Below are 26,042 nucleotides of genomic sequence, written 5' to 3'. Positions count from 1 at the left end.
AATATATTAATAATAAATATTAAACGAGCCAGTTAAAGAGCCGAGTTTTAAAATATTTGGGTTTGTTTATTAAAAAGTTAACAAGCTCGAGCTCGAACGCAAAAAAAAATTAACGAACCGAGTTCGAACGAGCTCTTACTGGGCCAAGCTCAAGCCTGTTCACGAACGGCTCTGTTCATGTGCAGTCCTAGACTGATTAGGCCAGATCTACCTTCCACTGGTTTCTATTAATGTCTCCTAATGTTTCTGTGATATTGCCTGATTTCCATGAAGAGGGGTCTAGTGAAAAGATTTTGGGGAAACCTTATTGAGATATATATTTTTTATTTTTATTTTTATTTTTTTTAAACTAAAGGAAACCACCTTTTGAAGTGTAGTGGCTATGTTTTTACTGTATCATTCAAAATGTAATCACATTTTTAAATAACCTTTAAACAAAAATTTGGTTTGTAACGAAGTTTTAACTTTTTAAAAATCCAGCAATGCCAATGCTAGCATATTACCTTATTTACATCCATTAATTTGCAAAATAAAAAAATGCTTGCAAGTGATATCAGTAAGGCAATCATAAGAAAAACAAATTAACAAAAAACTAAGTTCGTAAATTAATAAGACATGTTTAAACATGGGTCCAACAACTGTTGAGAAGTGTTAGATGAATAGAGTGTCATGTCAACACGGCATGCACTTGTATGTTTCACAGTTTCATGCCTGTGGGCCGTGTGTTCAACAATTGATTGTTTTAAGTGACACAATTGATTGTTTTAAGTGTCTCACGAATATTGTGTCGGTCTTCGAAATGACACGGTATGCCACACTCTTAGAAGTGTCCAGGCTTCACAATTTCATACCCATGTCATGATGTTCCGTCTCCTACATAACCATTTTAATAGTTAATTGGATGAAGGTGCCAGAAACCCTACCCAAAAAATAAAAGGCAAAAGAGAGCAAGAGGACACATTAGCATGCATACATGTATTGTTCAACCAAATTTGAGAGGACACACTAGCATGCATATTGTTCAACCAAATTTGATACCATATACTATATCCAGTACCATCCAGGTCTAATCTTACCAATCCTTACCTTACCTGGCAGGTTATAATAGGTTCAAATTTAGAAGATTATTAACATGGTATAAACTTGGAAGTTTGAAAACCAAGGCATCACTTTCTGAAATGTTAGCTCATTCAATAAATTCATCAAGTCACTAGTTTCCGACTTTCATGTTAATCCCTGATAACCCAAACACATTATGACCAAAATTTGGCCGGTTACAATGTGTGGTACCAAAGGTTGAACCAAAGCAAAATCAAGAAACTATATTACTCCAAAACATAAAAGCAAGATGTGAGAAAATTGATTCAAGATCAAAGAATGCTTTCTGAGTACAACATGTATCAAAGAGACGATGAGCCAAAAAATGTATGAAAGACAGAAAGAGAATGGTGTACCTAGGTGAAAAGTTGTCAAGCTTTTATCTGTGAACCAGCTAGTGTATCTGTCATGCCTGCATTCTGCCCACAACAGCACTCAGATTGAAAAAAGAATGAGCTCTTAGAATCTTTACTTCTCAACTTATTTCAGCTCTCTCACATTCTTCGGCCGAAGTGTGACTTCTTGTATGATTGTATCAGGCCATAAAAAACAATTACATTCATATTCATCAAAATTTTACATCGTCCTCACTAGCCAAAGCATTATCCCATATTTCAGGATCGCCATTGGTATCCCGGTTTGTCAAATGTCCAACAAAGTGGGTTAAAGAAGAGTCTAGGTTTTGACTTCCCATTGGTGCAGACATTAGCTTCTAGTTTCTGTTTCATGCAGTGGTGGTTTTTGAGAATTAGCAGACAACAAGCTTAGTCGCTGAGCCAATTCAGCCATCAGCATGCTGACCTCTTGCATATGCTGTTGTTGCCATTTATCTCCCAAATTCAAGTTGTGAACAATATCTTGCAAGTCAAAGAGACTACAACCCGCTATTTTTTTAATCCCTTGCTCTTTCATCATCTGCTTCGTCCCAGCAACATCCTCCCATTGACCTGCTACAGCATAGACATTCAACAGCAATGCATAGCATGAAGGATTATCAGGCTCCAATTCAATTAAAGCTTTCGCAATTTCTTCACCCAAAATCACATTTCCCTGGAAACGACATGACCCGAGCAATCTAGCCCATAATAAGGATTCATACGATACATTCTCATTAATGGGCATGCTCTTTAAGATTTCCACCGCCTCTTCTACTAGACCAACACCGGCAAAGAGATTAGCCATACACCAATAATGCCCAAAATTGGGCTTTATACTAAACAAGTCAAACATTTGGCTGAAGTAGTTTCTTCCCTCTATCAACAACCCACAACGAGCACAAGCACATAAGATACCAACGAAGGTAATTTCATCTGGGAATTTTTTTTGTCCTTCATCTAGCTTTATATTGTTATCGGAATGTATTTCACCATCTCTTGAGCAAGTTCTGTCTACCATTGTTGCATATAGACTGAGTCCATCTTCCGGATTCCCATGGAGGCAATGCCCCAAAATCATTGCATTCCAACAAACCAAATTCCTGACTGACATCCTATCAAAAACTAGTTTGGCAACATCCACCCTTCTACATTTGCTATACATATCTATCAAAGTCGTGTCGATGATCAAACTCAAATCCACCAATGTCCTGATGAGAGAACCGTGAACTGATCTTCCTTCCCTCAATCTAGCTGACCTACCACAAGCAGTTAGCACACTCACCACTGTCGTTTCACTGCCTCTCAATCCAGTCTTTGCCATTGTCCTAAACAACTTCAAACAGTTGCCGGGGTTCCCACCATTCAAATACCCCGTAATCATGACATTCCAAGAAACCACATTCCTAATTGGCATTTTATCAAACAGCTGATGAGCAATGTCCAATTCACCAACTTTCACAAATCCATCAACAATTGAGTTCCAAGATACCGAGTCCCTCAGTGACATTTCAACAAACACCTTCCTAGCATAATCAATAAGCCCACAACAGGCATATAAATGAATTAAAGAGTTCTCTACTGGAAGCACACAATCAACACCATTCTTAGTAGCTTGGCCATGGCATTTTCGCCCCGATTTCAAACAACCCATCTTTGCACAAGAACTAATAAGCGGTGGAAAAGTAAAACTATTGGGAACAAACCCCTTGCTCACCATTTCAAAATAGAAAACCACAGCTTGGTGTGGGAAATTACTGCAAGCATAGGCCTTGATTACATTATTCACGCAAAATGTATCCGGTGATTCGATACATCGAAAAACCAATATTGTGTAATTTAAATCACCGAAATCAAGTGCACACTTCAAAACTCTGCCAGCAAGAGATGGGTTTTGGAAGACACCACAAGTGATCAAATGGGCTTGGATTTGAACGAGCTGTTTCATGTTGTAGCATGTCTTGAACAGGTTTAGAGTCCGATGACGGAGCAAGTGTGTTGGGCTATCAGAACTCGACTCCAAGGAACAAGAATGTGAAGATGAGGAAGAAAGACTGGATTTGGAGTGGAACAGAGTGGGATGAGAGAGAAAAGAGCTTCTGAAACGAACGAGTTCTCGAATGGAGACTCTTGCCATTCATCTGCAAGCTGGTCTCGACGATTCAGTTTTGGTCTCGACGCTGATCTCGCCATTAACGTTCATTCTCTCTCTCTCTCTCTCTCTCACATCAAGGATCTACTAAGGACTACGATATGTCCTAAAACGATGGCGTTTCCTGTTGGAGTATCATGAAACGACAGCGTAACAGATTATATATATAGATAGTTGTATGTCTTGAGAACCCTAGAGCGAGATGGTGAGAGTGAGTAGAGTGTTGCTCGGAGTCAGAGATGGAGGGTTTGGAATTAGCAAGAGCCTATTGGAGATACTGGTCTGCCCTCTCTCAAAACAACCCTTGAGGTTAGCTGTATTTATCAAATGAACCCTAAACTCTTTTTTTTTTTCCTTTCTATTTTCTGTGATTTGTTTCTTCCTAAACCCTAATTGGAATTGGATTGGTTGGATATGTTGATTTGCTTGTTTCGCAGGATGTGCGAGCAATCGAATTCTCTCATCAGCGACGCGATCGGCGTTGCTTATCCTGTGAGTTCTTGTTTCTCTCAAAATTCTGACCTTTTATGCTTCCATTTGCTTGGGTTTTCTATGATTGTGGTCTTTAATCCAATGTGCTAGTGTTAGTGTTAGTATTAGTATTAGTATTAGTGGTAGTGGTAGTGGTTCTAGGGCAGTGAAAGTGGTGAGACTCTAATTCGAAAAATTGTCCTAGTGTTAGTATTAGTGGTGGTAGTGTTAGTATTAATGCTTTTTTTGCCTTTCTGAAATTTTCCGTTTAAATAAAAACAATTTCGTTAACACATTTTTTTTTTTTTTTTTCATTGTACCAAATACTGGAAAGTACCACCAAAAAATAAATGAGTAAATAAATCGGTTGAAACAAACTGAACATTAATTTAGCAAGTAAAGGGCATCTTGCTCTATCGGTAAGACCTGCTGTTTTCATCTCTTGTGACATGGGTTCCAATAATGAAAATAACAAAGCTTGAGTACATCTGACTCTCCCAAATCATGCTTTAGCGGGTGACACGGACGGAGTACTTGTCATCGTTTCGAGAAACTGGCTCCACAAGTGGTACTGTATATTCTGTGAATTATGTCCAAGGACCAACTCAAGAAATACGATAGGGATCTACCCTGCTTGCCTTACCGCTCACAAACTAATGTGCTTGCAAGGTGCTTGGTGTTGCATCCCCAATGAGTTGATACGTGATATGTTACCACTGCCAGTCCCTGACGTCCTCGTCAGGGAGACATTATCCTACCTGTCTCCATGCTTGTCCGTTCCCCTACCCATGGGAACCCGCCCTGCGCAGATACCACCCTAGGTGCGGACCCCACAATGAAGGTGCTTGGTGAAGTCCCACGTACCGTCCCCATCGCAGTACCCCTAGGCTGGCTCTAATACCACTTGTCACGGACTGGGCGCTTGTCATCCTCCTGAGAAGCCGGCTCCACGACATTATGCCCAAGGACCAACCTAGGAGATGCGATAGGATCTACCCTGCTTGCCTTGCCGCTCACAAACTAATGCGCTTGTAAGATGTTTGGTGTAGAACTCGCACCTCCAATGAGTCGGTACGTGACACGGGACTCAACTAGTGAGTTACCCTTCAATTAATTTAGTAAGTGTAACATTTGTTATCAGTGGTGGTAGTTTCATTAGCTAAATCACAGTGCCATTTCTCTGTTTCTCAGACTGAAAGTAGTGAAACTGTATTGCCTCTAGCTGGGTAGTCTGTCTTTGAGTCTTTGTAGTGGTAGTATATTTGGGGAAACAGAGCCTAGCTCTTATCAATGTCTCATATATCTTCTAATGTAAATTTTCTCTTTCTTATTCATTTGATAGATAGCGAATGGGATCCCTTGCCTTGTGCCGAAGGATGGGAAGATAATTGACACTGATGACATGCTGAAACCTGCAGGTGCTGCTGATTCACCCAATGAAAAAGGAATGTCAAGTTAGATATGAGTTGTTCCCCATTCAAGTAGAGTTATGTTCACCGAGTTTTTGTTTATATCTTCACATATTTGTATGGACTGCACAATCTTTTTTTACATAACAAAATTTACAAGCTTCAATTGTGTGTGTGTAGTCATTAATTCTTTTTATTGGTGTTTTAATCTTTACAGTAATAAATAAATTTTGAGCATTTGGAATGATAATTTTGCACTTAGACACGACCTATAAATTAACTGAAAAATCATAGTAGTTCCATCTGAAGTATTGTAGTCTGTAAATTGTTCGATCAAAAAAAAAAAAAAAAACGAAAGTCTGTAAATTGTTTATCTTCATTTTTAGGGGCATTGCTTGGTGCATTGGTAAAAGCATGGGCTACCAGGTTTGAGAATGTGGGTTCAAGTTGGACAGCAACGCCTTTGTACAAATAAAGGTCAGAGGTTAGGTCTGTCTCTAGTCATCCCTCCCAGGTGCCAGCACTGTTGATTTACAAGGACCAACCTTTGGCCATTCTTTAGGTGGTTATATTATATGTGTGTGTATGTGTGTTATTTTCAGTGGAAATGTAATTCATTTCTCATTTCTTACAGTTGCTCTTTGCCTTCTGCTTCTTATGCTGAAGAAACATTTGCTTAAGCTACCTTCTATAACTACTTTTTATTCTCATACCAAAATTATAAAGATTTATGTTTGTTTGATATGATTTTTAAAATTATTGGATTGTATTAGTAGATAAGACTGTTAAAGTTCTTTAAACCTTTGTTACGGTTTATGCCTCAACATTAGCCTTTTATGAATTTCTGCAGATTGAATTTAGGCCATTATGCTGTTGCTGCAAGGCACCAAGTTTTATCCAACTGTGTTTAGCTCACGTGTCTAACATGTAAACTGATATAAATGCTAATTGTAGTTGTACTGTAAAACGATTTCCACAAATGCACAAATGTTCAGATTTGCAGGCTGATGCTTGTAGTTTTCTGAGTTCCACAATTGTTCATGTAATGAAGTATTGTGGAGTTTACTTTTGCCACTTCGCCATCTATTACCATAATTATCTTTTCCTCATAGATTGGAATTGTTAGCAGTGTTGAAAACTTATTTAGATCCCCTGTTGCTTGGGCAGGTCCTGGAATTGAATGATATGTTATGTCTTACTTCTAGCTTGTTCCAGGAATTGGAAAACAAGTGAGTTGAAGATGAATTTGGCATATATTTATTTCGTATAAACTCATTACTTTTGTGTTTTGAACATTCAAACCTTCAGGCTGTTTGGATCCTGGATTTGTTAAGGGGTTTGTGGAGGAAAAAGAATGGAAACGGAGGTGTATGAATTATAAGTTATATTATTTTCACTTCCTTTCCAATTCTTTTTCCTCCACAAATCCATGATCCAATCACATCATTAGGATTTTGTGTTGTAGAAGTGTGAAATTTTGAGAAGATATAGTCTTTGTTTTTTCTTTCCTTTGTGAGGGGTTGAGGAATTGAGGGCAGAGTGAGAGCTAATTGATTATTTTTAGCTCCACTGGGATGGAAAAACCAGGTTGAAGTGCATTTTGAGCAGCTATCATGAATGAAGAGCCAAATGAGCTTCCATGTTTCCTTCTTGTTTTTAAGACGAGAATGATACAGACCAAAGATAATAATTGAGGGTTTGTTCTCCCGACTGCAGAGAGAAAACCCAATCTTTTGGCAAGCAGAGACCTATATAGGTTTTGATTTTGTAGTAATAATGACTGAGAATTAGAACAATCTACAGTTTGCAGTGGCTTTCATTGCCGAGGCTGCTGCTAGAAGGGAAAAATAGTAGGAATAGGAAGAGTTCGTGTATGAAAATTGTCCAATTGCATATAATCAAGACATATACTGTATAATTGTGTATAGGGAGAGGCTATGAAATTCCATACCTACAATTTTTTGCAATGAGATTGAATGAGCTTCATATTAGAATAGACCATTATATCTCCATGTGGAATGAAATATGATAATCATATTGAATTGAAAACATATTTCGTCCATTGGCTATGTTGCTATTTTCACATCTTTTCACGTTTCTCTAAAAAAAGGGAAGCCAGTTTGTTTATAACCAATGCGCATGATATGTTTGCAATTTAATCCTCAAATAAGCTAGGTTGGGCACCCTATTGCTTTTGTGGAATCAGATTGTTGAAGGAGATTTCACCCTCGTGACTGCCGCTGCTCCAACACAAAGGATGAGGTGGGTTGGAATCGCTTAACAGGTAATGCAGTTTCTTCCGCAAATTAGATCGCTGAATCACTCACCCTTTATTTTCCTTTTTTGTTAGAACTTTTATTAGGATTCCCAACTGGGTATTGCAGTTTCTTGCAACAAATTAGATCGTTGAATCTTGCACCTTTGTTTTCCTTTTTTTTAAAAGAGATTTTATAAGGATTCCTATCTGGTTGATGTTACCGCGTATCTATGTTCGATGGCTTTTACTAGTCTCCTAGAATGTCTTTTAAGAAGATTCTGCAGCTGAAATTTGAGTGGAGCTTAAAGTAGAGGTCCCTACTCTTTACAAAAAATGATTCTCTCTTCTCTCCCAATTTGTCAATGCTGCAATGAGACGTTTCAGAAAAAAGCATTGCATAACGAGATTCACATATTTTGTACGAAAAGCAAACTTTTTAGGAGAGTTATAGCTTGGAGAGAAAGTGTTGGCTCTGTTTTGAATTGTTGCTTTTGTTCAGGTGCACTTTGGTTCTTGTTCCAATTTTGTTTCTTTCTGGGAAAGCATTATGTGTGCTTATAAAGATGAGAGACTGGAGAATTGAGAAACTGGGTTCAGTATTTTTGCTAGTACCATTTTGTGTGAAGGAAATTGAAGAGGCTGACAAATTGACAGTGATCTGCTTCTGCAGGTGAATTTAATTTTGTGAATGACTTATTTAGATGTTGAATTTGTGGACCAACAATGATTGAGACCCTTTTTTTTTTGGACCTCCACAATCCCTTTTAGATCTCAACCATTGATGTATATGTGAGACCCACTCACATATACATCAATGGTTGAGATCTAAAAAGGGTTGTGGGGATTCCAAAAAAAGAGTCCCAAGCATTTTTCTGTGGACAAGAAGAAAAAGGAGAAAGGAAAAGTGAACACAAAATTTAGGATTAATTACACTTAGCATCTCCACTTTTGTGGAGGGAGGGCACTTTGGGTCGGTTTTGAGATTAGTTGAGGGTTTGCTTGGATACCTGATAATCAAAAAAATTACACTTGGCATACTTGTACTTTTATGAAATTCTCACTTTGACTCCTCAAATTTTCAAATTTTAATTGTGATAGCCAACCCTTTACATTTTAAGTCAAATTGCAAGGTTAGTTTTCTTTTTTTCTAATATTAATAAGACTAATGGAGATTATATATAAGCTACACCTGACATTTGTTTTCTCTCTTTAAAACCCTTACATTTTCACCAAATTTTTACTTTGTCTTTTTGCAATTTCAGTAAAATATCACTTTGATCTGTCCCTTTTAATTTTTTGCCAACCTCACTTTGGTGGTCTTGGACTATTTCTTGTTTGCCTAGGTTAGGCTAGCCAAAACTGCATAGTAATTTTTTGGTCGTCTTGGACTATTTTTTAAATTTGGTCCAAAATTAATTATAATCGGTCACATTAAAAAAGTGAAATCTTAAATTTTTCTTTTTTGTGATACAATTAATTATGATTGGTCGGGATTAAATCTAACGACACCCTTTACCCGTAAGCACCATAGGTTATTTGGGTTAAAGTGGTGCATGAACTATAACCAACAATGACAAACAACAACTTGAAGTCAACTTCCCAAATCCAAAGAATAGTAACTATTCCATATATGTAACTTAATTCAATGTGAAATATTAATCAAATATAATAATAATATAATGGTCAAGAGTGACACTCATTTAGGTACAACCGCTTTGTGTTGAACACTCAAAATCGTCTCTCTCCATTCTCCGAATCCAACCACCCTTCAAAACCAAGCAAAAAACAACTCAAGCAACCCAATTTAAACTCTCTTGTCAAGGCTCTCTAACACAAATGTCTCATCCACGTCTAAGCCAATGGTTATCAAAAAGTTCATATCCTCCATCTCTACTCTCATCGGTCTCAAAGGGTTGCAGAGAATCAAACATCGATCGCCTTGCGAAGCCATTGCATTCAATATTGGAGGTGTTGTCAACGAGGGAGCGAATGATTCAAGACTTGGTCAGACTGCGCTTGACGGTGAGATGTGTTGTGTGTGCTTGTTGAGATTGGAGGAGGGAGAAGATAGAAGGGTTCTTCCTTGCCGGCATGAGTTTCATCGAGCGTGCGTCAATAGATGGCTTAATGGGTGTCAGAAAACGTGTCCGGTGTGCCGGTTTTTGGTGGAAGATGAAGAGAAGTCTAGGGTTAAGGAAGCTTTAACTGATGAGATGGTTATTTGGTTTTCTTCCTTTCATGTTGCTGGCTTTTGAGTTGTGAAAAAAAAAATCAACCAACAAAAAAAACTCTCTCTCTCTCTCTCTCTCTGTGATTATCATTTTGGGTTAAATATACTGTTGGCCTGCAAAGTGTGCATTCCGTTTTATTTTTCTCTCTCATATTTCAATTGTGTCAATTTAATTATCAATTTATCTAATTTATATTTAAATGTTTGAAGAGTTTTTTTCTGCCCAGATTTTCTAATAGAAACAAAGGGTATTCTTGTCCAAGTCCAAATTTTATAACAGGAGTAAATGGCATTTTTGCCCAAATTTAGACAAAAATGAAACAGAGTGTATATTTTGATTTACATATTTAACCATATCATTTTTGCATGCAAATAAAATTGAGTGGGGTGGAAGAACCTCCTCGGATGTATGCAAATCATTTTGGCCTCACAATTTTTTTTTTCTTTTTTCACTCATTAAAATTTGCACTAGTCTAATTTAAGAGGAAAGAGAAACTTAATGTGCTTGATGAATTGGCCAATTTCCATAGACAAAACACTTGTCATATATTGGAAAAAGTTTTGTATACATTATTGTACGGTCAAATTTGACTACCCTAAATAAGTACACACTTTTTATCTTTTTATCTTTTTTCTATCAAATCATCTCTCTACTTTTCTGTACATCTTTTCGTGAAAAAATAAAAAGTGCACTTATTTAGGTCATTCTAAACAACCCCTAAGTTGGGGTCGCAATTTTATATCCCAAGTACGAAATGTGAGCTTGTTTAAACATTTTGAGGATTAAATGGCAGGAGCCTAAACATTTCTTGGTCCACCAGAGGGTGCTTGAGCATAGTAAGGCCAAGTTTGGCAAGTTGAAAAAAAGTCAAAAAGACAAAAAGTTACTTAAGAAGTTAAAAAGTTATCATTGTTTACCAAAAGTCAAAAATTACGGCTGCACAACTTCCAATCCTAATTTTCTCCTGCATATTAATTTACACAATTTTTTAATACATATTTTTTCATAAAAAGTCAAAAAGTTAACTCAAACATTCATATTTTTTCCTCAATTTTTTAATCCAAAAACTTATTTAGGATACCCCAAACAATCCCAATAGCTTGACCGAGCACAAGTTGAAGACAACATTGAATGGCGATCGAGCTTGAAGCCTCTCAAAAATGAGTTTTTAAATTTTGTTTACTACAGAATGTGACACATTTATAATTGCAGAATATTTGTGGAGATCAATAGTTGTGGAGATCCATAGTACTAATTTTTTTTTTTTTTTTTTTTTAAATATTAGCTTCCTAAAATTTGTAATTTTATTTTGACCCTTTAAAAAAAATGAGTAATTTTATTTTGAACTCTTTTCACAATTTGAAAACAGTAAAAAAATGATGAGAGTACAAAGACTAGTCCAGAGAGAGAGAGGTGGTAATGGGTGTCAAGAAAATAAATTTTTTTGTTTGTTTGTTTAGCATGAAAGTAGTGAAAATTATAAGAAACTTAATTTTTTTTACAACTCATTTATATTGTAACTAAGTTTTAAATTTCTCACCAAAAATAATTAAATTTATCCATAGAAGGGCCTACCTATAATTAAAATTTTAATTTTTCTATTTTTCTATATGTAATAACACCTTGTGATTTAAAAAATAAAAAATTCAAATTATTAATATGAAACTTATAAAGGGCCTTACAAGTCTAAACAATACGGTGTAATTCACAAAATAGATGGGATAAAAGTTGGACCTTCAATATAACCCTATAAAAAGTCACGGGTGATCATGCCATCTTTGTTACTACCCTTTACTGGGTACGTGAAGTACATGTAGCTCCTTTGCATAGAAAATCTTGACAATCATTATTAATTATTCTAATTAAAAATAAAATTTTAAAGTAAAATTATTACCATTGAAACTACACAATTAAAATGACATATAAAATATAAACTGGGAAATTATAATAAAAAAAATAATCAGGATTTAATCCTTATAACAAAATAAATCATGAATTTTTAAGTTTATCAATTTTTAAACATTAAGCTTTTAATTCGTTTTCAATTTGAATTATTTGTCTATTTTCATTAAATAAAATCGACGAAAAAATTGGTATTTTTAGTCATTAAATTAATGAAAATTGATATTTTAGATATAATTATATTGAATTTAATGACTAAAATATTATTTTTTTTTGTAAGTTTTAGTTAATGAAAATAGGCAAATGATTTAGATCGAAAACAAATCAAAAGATTAGAATTTAAATTGATAAAATTAAAAACCCATGATTTATTTATTTTATTATAAGAATCAAATTTTTTGTTATTTGTTTTTGTAATTGTCCCAAGATAAATTATATAGATTATTATATAGATTATTAAATTTAAATTTCATTTTCATTTTCATTTTCATTTTTATTTTTTAAAAAATAATAGCACTTATACTAAAGTGAAAAACCGAAATAATGTGGAAAGCAAATAATGGTCTGACCGCTTTTCCTCGCGCCATATAGGTTAAAATCAAAATAATGGAAGCAGCAATAATGCACCAGAAAAAGTACACATCAAAAAATGTTTTAAAATAAAATATGAAACTTAAATTAATTCTGAATATTACACTCATCACTTATTTAAATTCACATTGTACAATATATTTTTAAAAAAAATTAAATTTTGATTTATCCAAAATGAAAGTTTACTTTAGTTTGCCCAACACTCACACGCATTAGTATAAATAAATAAATAAAATTTCAGTCTATTTTGGTCATGACTCAAACATGGGGAGGTAGTTTGATTTAAAAATTCCAAAATTAAATTGAAAAAAAAAGAAGAAGCTATAGACTATTAAACGTATATTTTTTTTCTTTAAAAGAGTTAACAATAAAAAAGTGGCTTTTAAATTTTAACCTCTTGTTAGAAGAGGCCAAAAAGACTTGCACTGAAGTGTGAGTAATGCTTACACTATTATTATTTCAAAAATAATTGGGACTTACACCAAAATAATGTGGAGGGTAATTAATGGTTGACCGTTCTCCTTCACACCATGGGCTAAAATCAAAATAATGGAAGCAGCAATCGAGCACCCAAACCAAAAAAAAAAAAAAAAAAGTTCGGATAAAAAAATTTTAAAAAATAAAAGATTGTTCTTTGGGAAAAACTATAAGTAAGTTGCTTATTAATTTATTTCTATCGCATTATTTTTCTATTTCTTTATATATTTTTTTGTAATAAATAAAAAAAATCAATTTATAAGCCATACCCAAAAGCTGACCTCGTCTAAAGTTTGAAAAAAATACTGCAACAAATATTTTAATTCATATAACATTTAATTTCATTTTTATCAATAATTTATTAATCACATGAATGAAAAAAGAATATTATCTCTTTTAAAGTGAAATATATATTTTTTTCTTTATACCTTCACCCAATCTGCATTAGTTTTGCTCCCTATGACCTTACTAATAGAGAAGTTACTGTAATTATGTCAAAACTATTTAATTTATTGTATTTTTTAAAATCTCAAGGAAGGATAGTATAATTTATTCAAAAATAAAATATTTAAATCAAATTCATTTCGTAATGTGACTTGGCTTATAAGTTAAATTATTGACTTTTGAACTTATTTAAGTCATATACATCTATAATTTTTACATGTCTTTTTGTAATAAGTAAAAAAGTCAATTATTTACTAGCACTTTCCAAAACAATCATTACACAATAAATTTAAATTTATATCATGCACTATTTTGAGACATTTTTCTAATCACTACTCTTGTTGAAAATTTATTACATTCCAAATATTATGTGACATTACAACCGTAATTTTTCAACTAACCAAAACCACAGAGTATATAAAGTGTGTTAACCCCTATATCCCTACTATTTAACAAAGGTTGTCAATATTATCTTCTCTGTAATATTTTTTGCAACATCATGAATTGAAAGCACCGCATAGATATGGCACTCTAAAACGACTGAATAATTGTCTTACTTTACAAATTTGAAGTTTTTTTTTTTCTTTTTTGAAAGAGTGATGATATAGAAATAGAAAGGTTACACTATTCATTTATTTCAAATCAAAAAACCTATGAAAGTGACTTATTATTCTAAAATTGTTATCAACATATTATTTTTTAGTATTTGTACAAGGAAAAAAAATTCTTAACAATTTACTTTTCTAATCCAAATGGAAGTGTTCATGGTTTGACAATCACCAACATCTTCATGGATAATTTTGGAATGGTCCCAAAACATCATTTCAAAACCAATCACTTGTAACAAAAATTTTTGGAAGTGAAACTTGGTAACTCACCTTTTATATAGTTCAAAAGTAGAAGGTAACCCACTTACTATCTATCTGTTTCGTATGGTATGATAGGTGAGAAGAAAAAACAAATAATGATTGTAATTTTTCACAATCATATTTGAATGGGTAAAAAAATAAATCATGAGAATTTTTTTTTCTTCTTTTGTATTTTGGTATTATAAAAATATATAGCCAATAAGTCTGGAGGAAAGGCTACTGTGTGCATCCCAAAAGGATTTATATGATTGATTAGAGTATATCTCTGATAAAGCATAAGTAAGAGAGTTGTATTCCGTCTAACTGAATTAGTTAGAAAGATATATACATATATATATATATATATATATTTATATGTATACCTGTGTAATATCTCATATTGAATAAGATTGGAAATAATTTAGTTCTGTTTATTGGTTTCAAAAATTGTCATTGTGATTCCTCCATGTTCGTTCAAAAGACAGCCTCTACCATTACTATTTTACTCATCTATGTTGATGATATTCTCATCACTGGGAATAGTTATTCTCATATCTCTCCTCTTATTCATCATATGCACTCTGCTTTTTCAATGAAAGAATTAGGGGATATTTCATATTTTCTTGGTATCTTAGTGGTTAAGACTTGTACTGTGTTGTTTCTTTCTCAGCACAAATATGCCTCTGACATTCTTAGCAAGTGCAAGGCTAGCATGATCAATTGCAAACCATACTCCAGCTCTTCAATACTTGACTATTACAAGGCCGGACATTTCTTTTGCAGTTAATCATGCTTGTCAGCTCATGCATGCCTCCACAGTGACTAATTTTACCGTCATCAAACGCTTGCTTCGTTATGTTCAAGGTACTCTTCATCATGGTCTGGTGTTCATTCCTGGTTCATTAGATCTCCATGCTTTTTCAGACTCTAATTGGGCTGGCAATGCTCTTGATCGCAAATCCACTACTGGGTTTTGTGTATTTCTTGGTCCCAACTTGGTCTCTTCGTTAGCCAGGAAACAACCAACTATATATTTCCCGATCTTCTACCGAAGCTGAGTACTGAGCTCTTGATCAAGCTGCTGCCAAACTTCAGTGGCTTCAAATGCTTCTTAAAGATCTTCATCATAGTTCTGTCACTTCTGTTCTGTGGTGTGACAACGTTTCTGCTATCGATATCTCTCTTGCCTCCAATTCTGTGTTTCATGCTCGTTCTAAACACATTAAGGTCGATTATCATTACATCTGTGAATAGGTTGATGCTAATAAAGTTTTGGTTAAACACATCTCTTTTTCAGATCAGTTGGTTGATTTGTTTACTAAACGTCTCCCAGTTGCTCAGTTTTCTTATCTTCCTTCCAAGCTTATGGATGTATCGTTACCATGCGCTAGAGGGGGGATGATAAGAGTATATCTCAGATAGAGCATAAGCAAGAGAGTTGTCGACCTCAGCAACAAATACATACACGTGGGAGTTGTGATTCTATGGTGAAGTAAGAGTTGTATTCTGTCTAGCTGAATTAGTTAGTCTCCGTTTGGGAAGTGGGTTGACTTTTTAACTTTTTAATTTTTTTTAATTATTTTAGCTTAGGTTAAAAAGTTTAGTTTGGAAATGACTTTTTGACTTTTTGACTTTTTTGACTTTTTTTGTGAGAGAAGAATGTAATGATTATGGGTTGGATGTGATATTTTATTTTTTGTGATTAAAATAGCCTATTTTATCTTTTGTAGCTAAAATAGCCAAAAAAGTCCCGTTTAACTCTTGCCAAACGTAAACGGGTATACAGGTATAGGTTGTGTAGGAATTAGTTAAAGGTTTGTTAGATTGTGATCAATACCTGTGTAATATCTCACACATTGAATAAGATTAAAAATAATTTAGTTTTGTATTGATGATATACACCTAAAACAAAAAGTAAAATTTTTACCACATAATGTACAACATTCATCATAAAAAATATAATTTTACCACAGAAGGCATAACTTTTGTTAATTATAACTTTAGAGGAGTACACCATTATTTCGCTACTCTTAGCTTTTATTACAAAAATCATGACTTCCATTACAAATTCGAAATTTTCACTATAAAAATCGTAACTTTTCTTACAATGTACATTTTTTTTAAAAGGTGCACATTCTTATAACATTTCTCATTAATTTTTGCTCAGTTAAATTTCATCACTTTTGAAAGGAAAGAAAAAAAAAACAAAATTAACAAAATAAAAAAGTTGTCTTTTTCAAAATATTTTACTTAATTTATAAGTCAACTACAATAAATAGTTTTGACTCTTATTTTTATCATTTCTTACCCAATCCGAACAAGCTATTGATGTATGTTATAATTGAAAGAAAAAAAAAAATTGCATTTCATTGGTAGAGTAAAAAATAATGAAAAAAATAACCAGTAAGTTATATTTTGCTTTTAAGATTACTATTAAGTCCTATCAAATTTTTATATGGACAAATCCTATTTTTCATAAAACAATTTCAAAAAAATTCATTGTTCCCTAATGATACATGTTATTCCAATTTTATCCCTCATTTAATACAAACAAAAATTTCATAAGTTTTTTTTTTTTTGAAAATTAATATTGAGTTATATCAAATTTTAATATTAACAAATAAGTCTCCTTTTTTTTTTAATTATAAATTGTTATAAAAAAGTTCAATTATTCATAATAGTATATTTCATTTTAATTTTATATTATGAACCAAAAATTTCATAAATAATTTTTTTTTTATTTGAAATTTATAATAAAAATATTTTTAATTGTTGAAATTATATAAACTTTTCATAAACAATAGCATAAATATAAGATTATTAACTATCTCATGCGTTGAGAAATATATAAAATTTTCATAGTAATGTTTTTTTATACATTTTTTGTAATTTTAATAGAATTTAGCCATTTTAGATTATTTATACTAAAAAAATAATAATTTAAAAAAACAGAAAATAATGCATTTAATAGTATACTTGTTTGAATTTATGAAAAATGCTACGGTGTGCACACCGTATATAATCTTATCACAAAATAATATAAGTTTTTATAAATTTACATAAGTAATTTTACAGAAATACATAAGTTGAACACAAATTTACGTAAGTTTATAAAAACTTAAGACTTATGCGAATTTGTGTTTAATTTACACATTATTGTGAGATCACTTATGTAAATTCTTGAAAACTTAGGTAATTTTTGATAGGATTGTATATGGTATGAATTGCACTCTCGAAATTTTTTTTCAATCCAAGCGTTATTTATGATTTTTTTAATAGAACATTAATAATTTTTTCATTTAAAATTTAAAATTTTAATTAAATTAAAATTATTTATAAAATTATTATACATATTACATAAAAAGGATAAAATTAAAATATAATACACCATTATGAAGTAATAAATCTTTTGAAAACATTTTATAATAAACATAACTTAATTGTCTATATTAAAATTCGATAAAACTCAATAATAATCTGAAGGGCAAAATAATAACCCAAATCAATTTGTTTGGTATAGTTTTTTTGAAAACAATTTTCAAAAAATTTTACTTTCTTATTTTTCGTATTTTTTTGTTTTTACTGAATTTTTTTAATATTTTAAACAATTTTTTTAATTTTTAGACATGCCTAACATAAATATACCTAAAAGGTAAAAAATTTATAAAAAAAAAACTTTTAAAAATTCACTAAATACCAAAAATTCAAAAAAATATATGAGAATTCAATACAATTTTTGTATTTTTATGTATTTATTAATTTTTAAAAATATTTTTTCACAAATTTTTTACTTTTTAGATACATCTAAGTACGGTACATCTAAAAAAGTAAAAAAAATACTTAAAATTTTAAAAATATTCACTAAAAACAAAAAAGTACAAAAAACAAAAAATTTAATTTAAAAAAAACTTAATCCAGAAAACTCAAACCAAACACACTGAATTATATTATAGATAATACAAAAAAAAATTGTACAATTTTAACACCACCAAAAAAAAAAAAAAAAAATGCATCGTAAGCATAGAAAACTAACACTACCATAAAAACGACATTATTTTCCTATTGTACCACTAAAAATGCAATTTCCCCTCATTGAAATACAACCTAAACAATACTAGTTATTACTCAGAGAGAATCTAATGATTTTTCCATTCAGACCAAATAGGGTAATTGTTATGTGGTTCAAAACAAAGGTTGTTGTCTCATTGGATTTGTGGTTCTGTCCAAAAAATAAAAGAAAAAAGAAAAGCAAAAATGGACATACAAAAACCCAACAAAAGAGAGCATCAAAGGACAGTAATTATCAGGAGATAGAAAAAGATCAAAAAGAAAGAAAGAAAAAAGAAAGATAAAGAGATGACGAAAATGATAGCCAATGCGTCCCATCTTTATACTGTTCATATTCTTGGAGCTAATATTATACCCTGTTTGTCTGTTTGTTTTCTCTGAAAATGCCATTCATATTTCTATTCAATCAAACATATGTGAGAGAGAGAGGGAGAGAGTCAAAAGACCAAAAAATAGAGAGTAAGCAAGCAAACAGAAGACCCACCAAAAATCCCTTCATGTTTGGAATTCAAAAAACGTTATGTTTACATTTGTCTCCTAGTCTTTCCAAATTAAACCCACAAATCCCATACAATCTGTGATAGTGATTCAGCCTCCCACCCATCAAAAGGTTACGATCAACCCACAAATCCCTCTCTCTCTCTCTCCCCTCTCTGTATATCTCTAGAGAGAGAAAGAGCTTTTCTTTCTCAGAATGGAGCTGTTGATGTTCGATGAAGAATGTGCTTTTTGGGAACTTGGGCAGCTGCAGCTAAACATAGCTGGCAAAACAAATAGACACAATACACTATCAATGAACCCTTGATGGATATGAAAACAAGCTACACAACTTTTGTAATAAAATTATCTACAATTTACTTGGCTAATATAGTATAATTAATGTTGTATTTCGACCTTGGATTCGTCTCAGTCCTAGTGCCATTTCTAGAACTTACTCAAAATCTCTACTTATTTAAGTAAAAAATATATGGGACATAGTAGATTGGAAAATAATGTTAGCCCGCGAAATTCACCACAGATCATGTTTTGATAATCCGAACCGTTAAATGTGTAAAACTCGTTAAGTACTTTATACCTGTAAAAAATACATTGATCAAATATCAGTAGCCCCTTGATCGGAATATATTTTTGTCGATGGCAAATATGATTTTAAAAATAAATTGTTAACAAAAATATGTTCCGATCAAAAGACTAACGATATTCAATCAATGTAATTTTTTGCAAGCATAAAGTACTTGATGAACTTTACATACTAAATGATTCGGATCATCGAAACGAGAACCATTGTTAGCCCCACGGGCCCAACAATACGTTCTAATTTATTATGTGAACTGAAAAAAACCTCTCCCCAAATATATAGAGTAAAAGTTTTATTAGGAGTGTTCGGTGAAAATTATATAAACTTAATTTAATTTGATAGTTCATATTAGACTATTTAATGTAATTTTTGTTTATAATTTATTATACAAAAACAATTTTAATTAATGTAATTTTTGTTTATAATTTATTATACAAAAACAATTTTAATAAGTTAAAAAAACTAATTTTTCAAAAGTTGAGAAAGAATTACTTTTAAATTTTATTTTTTAATTATCAACTTTTAATTTAAAATAATTTTCACAAACACCTCGTTATTAGCGACTTCCGTGGACCGACTTTAAACACAAATTTGAAGAAAAACTCCAATAATAGTAAAGTTGTAAATAGGAAAAAGTTACAAATCTTGAAACCTGTTAGCAAATATTTATTTGATTTGGGTTATAAATAATAAAAAAAACAAAGAAGGTGAAACTCGGGCTTTGTTTGAAAATTAGGTTGTGATCCATTGAAAGACAAAAAGAAAAAATAAACTTAAAAAATTAATAAGGTAAAAAATTACATCTAAATTATAATCATTTTATTTTATTTTTATAAAATTATAAAATGTCAAAAGTTTTTTTCAAATGAAAATTTTTTAATCAGGCTAAAATAAAAAAATAAAAAAACAGGCTAAAAGGTTTTGGATGATTTTTCTTTTTACCCATATTTAAATTTAATGAATCAATGATTGGAAATATCTCCTTATAATATTATGATTATGTTCCGATCTTAAATTTTTTGGGTGGATATTTGGATCTTAAATTGATGAAAAGAAAAATAAAGGAAAGTCCCTTTTTTCGCAAATCAACATCCAAATACAGCTTAAAAACCAGATAAGAACATCAAAGTTGTGGGTCTTCTGTCTACAAATGTCAATGAGGTAGATCTCAAAGTGCTACAGATATACCTAAATTACCTGTTGTTGCTGTCTTTTTAGTCTAGCATTCTCTTCCATTAAATGGGCAACTTCTAGCTCCAACTCATTTGTGTAAGCCTGTAACATTTAACAATCACCAAAATAAAAAGTCACAAACTATTAATAGTCTAGCATAGCAAGCCAAAGAACAACAATGTCAACTGTTTATTAGTTATTTGGTGAAGTCAGGCCCAATATTAGCAATCTCAGTTCAAGTCAAGCCTATTCTTTTGAGCTTTAAAAGTTCTAACCATTAATATCATGATTTTAACCATCGATATCAGTTAATATCGGTAAATATCAAAAATAAAAATTATAAATATTATGATCTTAAAATGCTGTTCCTGATTTATTATCCACTGTGAGTTTTAGCATACCAACTATATTTTTAAGAATTTCATAATTGGACATTGGAACACATTTGCTATGCACTATTTTAATAGAATTTTTTTTTACAGCATTAAAAAATAAATTTATAAAGTAATTGTTTTTTTGAAGTTACCATTAAAACATTTATTGGCCTTGTTTGGTTTGACTTTGAGAGATAAGTTTTCAAAAAATATTTTGAAAAGAGAATTTAAAATTTTTTATAGTTTGTTTAGTTGTATATTTTAAAAATTGTTTTGAAGTTTAGGAATCTAAGATGATTTGCTATTTTGTTGTAATTGAGTATATGTATGCAAAAGAAAAAGTGATTGAAAATAAGAGAGGAAGGAAAAAAAGTGATTGATTGATGTGTAGAAGAGAGTGATTTTAAAAAAAAAATTGAGAAAAATTACAAATCAAATAAAATTTTCAAAAATTTTCTTCAAAATCTTTTTCCCAAAGTCAAACCAAATAAGACTATTCAGTGTGTTTGGTTTGAATTTTCTGGATTAAGTTTTTTAATAACTGAATTTTTTAATTTTCGTATTCTTTTGTTTTTAGTGAATATTTTTTAGATTTTAAATATTTTTTTACTTTTTTAGATTCACCTTAGTTAAATGTATCTAAAAAGTAAAAAAATTGTGAAAAAATATTTTAAAAAATTAATAAATACATAAAAATACAAAAAATGTACTGAATTCTTATATATTTGTTTTTGTATTTTTGGTATTTAGTAAATTTTTAAAAAAATTTTTTACATTTTTTTACATTTTAAGTGTATTTATGTTAATTGTGTCTAAAAAATAAAAAATTTGTTTAAAATATTAAAAAAATTCAGTGAAAATAAAAAAATATAAAAATAAAATAAAATAAAATTTTCTAAAAAATATTTTCTAAAAAATGAAAACAAGCAAACTGATTATTTTCCAAAAAATATATTTTGCTTCTTGAAGATAGTGATAACACATCCATGCTTTATTTAAAACCCTGATGCATATATCCCTAAAGACTACACACATGTATCTATGCAGCTACTCATTTGGCACCATGTCTCCTCTTAGTTTGCATCACAAAAAATAAAATAATTAAGGTTGTGTTTGATAGAATTTTGTAATTATGATTTGAAAATATAAATAATATTTTGAATTTGTGACTTTTGAAATTATAATTTGAATGTAGAAAATTTATTTTGTAAAAATTTTGAAAATAATTTAAAAAAGAGTGAAAAATTTTGATGTGACATTTGATATTTGATACAAAAATTTATAACTAATAACCAAATATACAACTCAAAATTCTATTAAAGCATATAAAAAATTTAAAAAAATTCAGAAAATATTTTTTTCGAATATATAAAAATTAACATATCAATTGTAAAAAAAAAATTGCACTGTTCTAGTTAACCGGTAGAACAACCGATTAGGTCAAATTTAAAAAAAAAAATTTAAAAATCACACTCTTAAACAGAATTTTCTACAGAGTCATGAAAAATTAATTCTACGTACCTATCCAAACATCACACTCAAATGTGAAAATAAAAAACTCTTTTGGAAATCGTTTCAGACAGAGCCCAAGTCTCCCCTTGAAAGACATTAGGTTTGACTCTTAGGAGTAAAACAGGAGGTATGACTTAAGGGGTAGTTTGGTAATGACATTTTTAATTATTTTTTAGTTTTTTTGATTTTTTTAATCTTAAGACTTTTTTATTTGTATAGTTTTTTTGTTTTGAGTTTTTTGATTTTTTAGTTTTGAAATGGCAAATATATGTTTTTTTTATTCTTTTGTGATTTTTGAATTTTTTTGAATTTTTTAAAACTTTTTTAACCCTTTTTTTTTTTTTCTTGATTTTTTAGCCTAGAAAGAAAACAAACCGCGGCTTAGAGCATCCCAAACTCTTAATTAAAGAATGAAAGTATAATTTTTTTTATTCAAAAAGTGAATATAGAATCCGAACTCAATAACTACACGTTGTTATTTTCTACTCTAAAGATTCCCTCCAAAATATTTTTGTGAATAATTTTTATTTATTAATAAATATTTAATTTTTAAATTTTTGTTAAATATATTTCCGAGTATTATATTTATTTTAAAAGTATGATTTTACCTTTAATGATACTAATTTTATAAAAATTAAATTTATATAGGAGTATTAAAAATTATTCATAATATAATTAAAAATATAAAATAAATAACATTTTAGAGGTGATCCCAAATGAAGATAGATTTAGAGTATGAATTGACGGCGAAAATACTTTAAAAAAATAGAAGATGAGTTGGAGATGCTCTCACAAAAAGAAGGTGTTAATTAGTTCAAGTGTTAATTTAAAAACCAACCACTAATTTTCGTCCAAAAAAAAAAAAAAAAAAACTACACATCTATATTGGAGAGAGAGAGAGACATTCCTGCTTTCTAGCCCTCGATCGAGCAGCAGACTCTCTGTTCTTGATCATCCTCTTATGGCGTCGATCGCCGGAGTTGCTGTCAGATTCAGAGAACCTCTTCTTCCCCAAAGACGACGATGCCAAGCCATCAAATGACATCACATTCAGAGAAGGAGACACAATATTATTCGAAATGGGTCTATCTTGTAACATCGAGTTCGTGCTAAATGGGTTCTCATCACAATTTCCTAGCAAACTAAACCGATCGGGACCAGAATTCAAGCTCAGTCCGATGGCCGGAGGCGACGCCGCCGGAGATCCAAATCCGCCACCGTCCGCTACGGCCGTTGGTGGTGGGTTTTTGCCGAGGGGGCGGGAGAGGAAGTCCTGGAAAGTTAAACCACCGCTAAAGGCGGCGGCGGCGGTGATGGAGTCGTTGATGGAAGGGCGGTCGTGGAGGGAGGCGAGGCTGATGTCTTTCCAGACCTCTTCCATGGTGGTGGTGGTGGTGGTGGTTGGGTGGGTGTGGAGAGCTAAAGGTGAGAATGGTGAGGGAGATGAAGATGGAGATGATGAGTTTAGGGTGATGATAACAATGCTCTGTATGGGGTTTTGGTGGAATTGGTGTAGTTTGAGCTCTCGTCTTCTCCACTTGGTGTTGACAACAATGAAAAGAAGAAGAAGAAGAACGAGAGAGAGAGAGAGAGAGAGAGAGAGAGAGAGAGGGATTGGGCAATGAAGTTTTAGTACTGTCTTATTAGGCACTGCACTGTGGAGAGAGTGGAGTTGGTTTGAAAAATTATTGAGGTTTATCTTTTGAGTAATATTAGATGCATTAATATATATATATATATATATATATATATATGAGTGTATTAATAAATAATGTGATATTATTTGTATGATTTTAATTATTTGTAACTTATATAATAAATATGAATAATAGTTATATCATAATATTAGTTAGTATACTAATATTTATACTAAGACTAAGTTTGGTATCTTCAAAAAAAGTCAAAAAGTCACTATTCTATTTAAGTCACATCATCTTATTTAAGTCACATTATTTTTCTATCACATCACTTTAAACACAACCCATATTTCATAAAAAATCAAAAAGTGTACTTATTTAGAACATTCCAAACAACCCATAATTAATGTATATAACACCATCGTTATTTTTACTAGTGGAGGGTGATTTGTGTGTAATTGAAATAAATAATAATAAAAATAATGGGAGACTTATTTATAAGTCATTTTTCAAATACTTATGGTAGGTTAAGTCCTGTTTAATTTCTTATAGAGTCTCAAATCCTATTTAGATAAGAATGTATTACACAAGATCCTACATAAACGTAACGTAACATCGCAAACTTCTTGAGTTTTTATTTTTTTTAAATTGAATGTGAAAATGTTGCTGGTTTATGTTGGTGTCACGTTACGTTTCATATAAATAGAAAATTGAATGTTGCCATAGATCATAGGTGTCACGCTACGTTTATGTAGGTGTCACGTTACGTTACGTTTATATAGATATGATCTATGGTAACATGCAATTTCCTATATAACATGTTACCATAGATCATAGGTGTCACGTTACGTTTATGTAGGTGTCACGTAACGTTACATTTATATAGATATGATCTATGATAATATTCAATTTCTTATATATGATTTTACTATTATTCTTCATATTAACAACTAATATTGAGGGTAAATGTGTCAACAAATTCCCACATGACTTATGGGAACATAAGTTTTATAGACCATATGTAGCACAAGTCTTCCTAATATGACTTATAAATAATTTTCCCAAAAGTAAATAATAAAAAAATTAGTATTATAATATATATGTTATTTAAGTGATAAATATATTCTTAATGAAATTTAAGGTTTTTGGTTTAAAACTTATTTATCCTATGTATAACAATTTTATTTTATTTTATTTTAGTATACATAAAATTGCCACGTGACATAAGAAAAAAAAAGTTTTGCTAAATCAATTTAGACCCATGTGACATGAGGAGAAGAAGGCAACTAAACCAATTTAAGCCTTCGTTTAATAATAATATAAATATTTTTCAATTATTTAATATAAAATTAAAATTTTTATTTTTTTCACCAATCAAAGCACGAGTGAGGCAGCGCGTAACGTTGCTTCAAGCCCAACGAATAACATTTCAGGGATGTTTTGAGAAGTTGGTAAAAAATTAATTTTTTTAATTTTTTTAACTTATTTTGTCTTTTTGTAACTAAGTTATGTGAGAAATAATGTGATCAAAAATGGATAAAAAGTTAGAAGTTGACTTTTTATCAGCTTTCCAAAAGACTCCTCAGTTGGTTTACGAACAATGATATGTGTGTGAATTTTATTTTGTTTTTAAAATTTATTTTGTGGGGGAATTATAAGTTATAAGTATATCTTTGGAAAAATTATTAATAAGTCTTTTTTGAAAAACGTATGTCTATTTAGTCCCATAACCTTTTGTTTATACCCAAAAGTCCTATAACATTCTTCTTCTTCTCTGCATCTTTTGCTCTTTGTGATTTCCGGCGATTGTTAACGGGTAACCATATCTTACTTCTTCTCTTTCTCTTTCCGATATATAGTCACTGGCGACCGACAACTACCATCGATTGGGATTCACCGGCAACCACCGACCGCCAACTCCTTACTTCATCCTCACCGACGGTAAA

At 31.2% G+C, this 26,042-nt stretch overlaps 4 protein-coding genes across 6 annotated transcripts; 2 read left to right on the top strand and 2 right to left on the bottom strand.

The window, feature by feature from the left end:
- Window positions 1–581: 581 nt before the first annotated feature.
- LOC114294064 (Pentatricopeptide repeat (PPR) superfamily protein) lies at window positions 582–3,689 on the bottom strand. Its single transcript, XM_028238163.2, has 2 exons — window positions 1,455–3,689; window positions 582–873 (listed from the first exon to the last, which is right to left on the bottom strand). Exon 1 carries the CDS (start codon window positions 3,607–3,609, stop codon window positions 1,804–1,806), a length of 1,806 nt encoding a protein of 601 aa, XP_028093964.2. The 5' UTR covers window positions 3,610–3,689; the 3' UTR covers window positions 582–873; window positions 1,455–1,803.
- Window positions 3,690–3,793: 104 nt separating this feature from the next.
- Window positions 3,794–10,129, top strand: LOC114294065 (Trm112p-like protein). 3 transcript variants are annotated; one of them, XR_003640344.2, is made up of 6 exons: window positions 3,794–3,933; window positions 4,062–4,116; window positions 5,438–5,513; window positions 6,672–6,733; window positions 7,711–7,788; window positions 8,261–10,129. XR_003640344.2 is itself a non-coding variant. In XM_028238167.2 (5 exons), exons 1-4 carry the CDS (start codon window positions 3,827–3,829, stop codon window positions 6,686–6,688), a joined length of 255 nt encoding a protein of 84 aa, XP_028093968.2. In that variant the 5' UTR covers window positions 3,794–3,826; the 3' UTR covers window positions 6,689–6,733; window positions 7,711–10,129. The 3 variants fall into 3 exon arrangements, 2 of the variants coding, with proteins under 2 accessions (XP_028093968.2, XP_028093965.2); XM_028238167.2 differs by having other exon boundaries at window positions 7,711–10,129; XM_028238164.2 differs by lacking the exons at window positions 6,672–6,733; window positions 7,711–7,788; window positions 8,261–10,129 and adding an exon at window positions 5,891–6,246.
- LOC114294058 (RING/U-box superfamily protein) lies at window positions 9,621–10,016 on the top strand. Its single transcript, XM_028238158.2, has one exon. The coding sequence runs from the start codon at window positions 9,621–9,623 to the stop codon at window positions 10,014–10,016; it is 396 nt and encodes a 131-aa protein (XP_028093959.2).
- An 8,675-nt stretch (window positions 10,130–18,804) lies between the features above and the next one.
- Window positions 18,805–24,095, bottom strand: LOC114304188 (protein FD). Its single transcript, XM_082891730.1, has 3 exons — window positions 23,371–24,095; window positions 20,598–20,679; window positions 18,805–19,083 (listed from the first exon to the last, which is right to left on the bottom strand). The coding sequence occupies exons 1-3, from the start codon at window positions 23,838–23,840 to the stop codon at window positions 19,012–19,014; spliced, it is 624 nt and encodes a 207-aa protein (XP_082747856.1). The 5' UTR covers window positions 23,841–24,095; the 3' UTR covers window positions 18,805–19,011.
- Between the last annotated feature and the right edge of the window lie 1,947 nt (window positions 24,096–26,042).

The sequence above is a fragment of the Camellia sinensis genome, chromosome 1, assembly GCF_055761805.1.
Source record: "Camellia sinensis isolate YWXY chromosome 1, ASM5576180v1, whole genome shotgun sequence".
Classification (NCBI taxonomy): Eukaryota; Viridiplantae; Streptophyta; class Magnoliopsida; order Ericales; family Theaceae; genus Camellia; species Camellia sinensis.
Note: the sequence above shows the minus strand (reverse complement) of the source record. Positions and strands in the feature narration are given on the sequence as shown.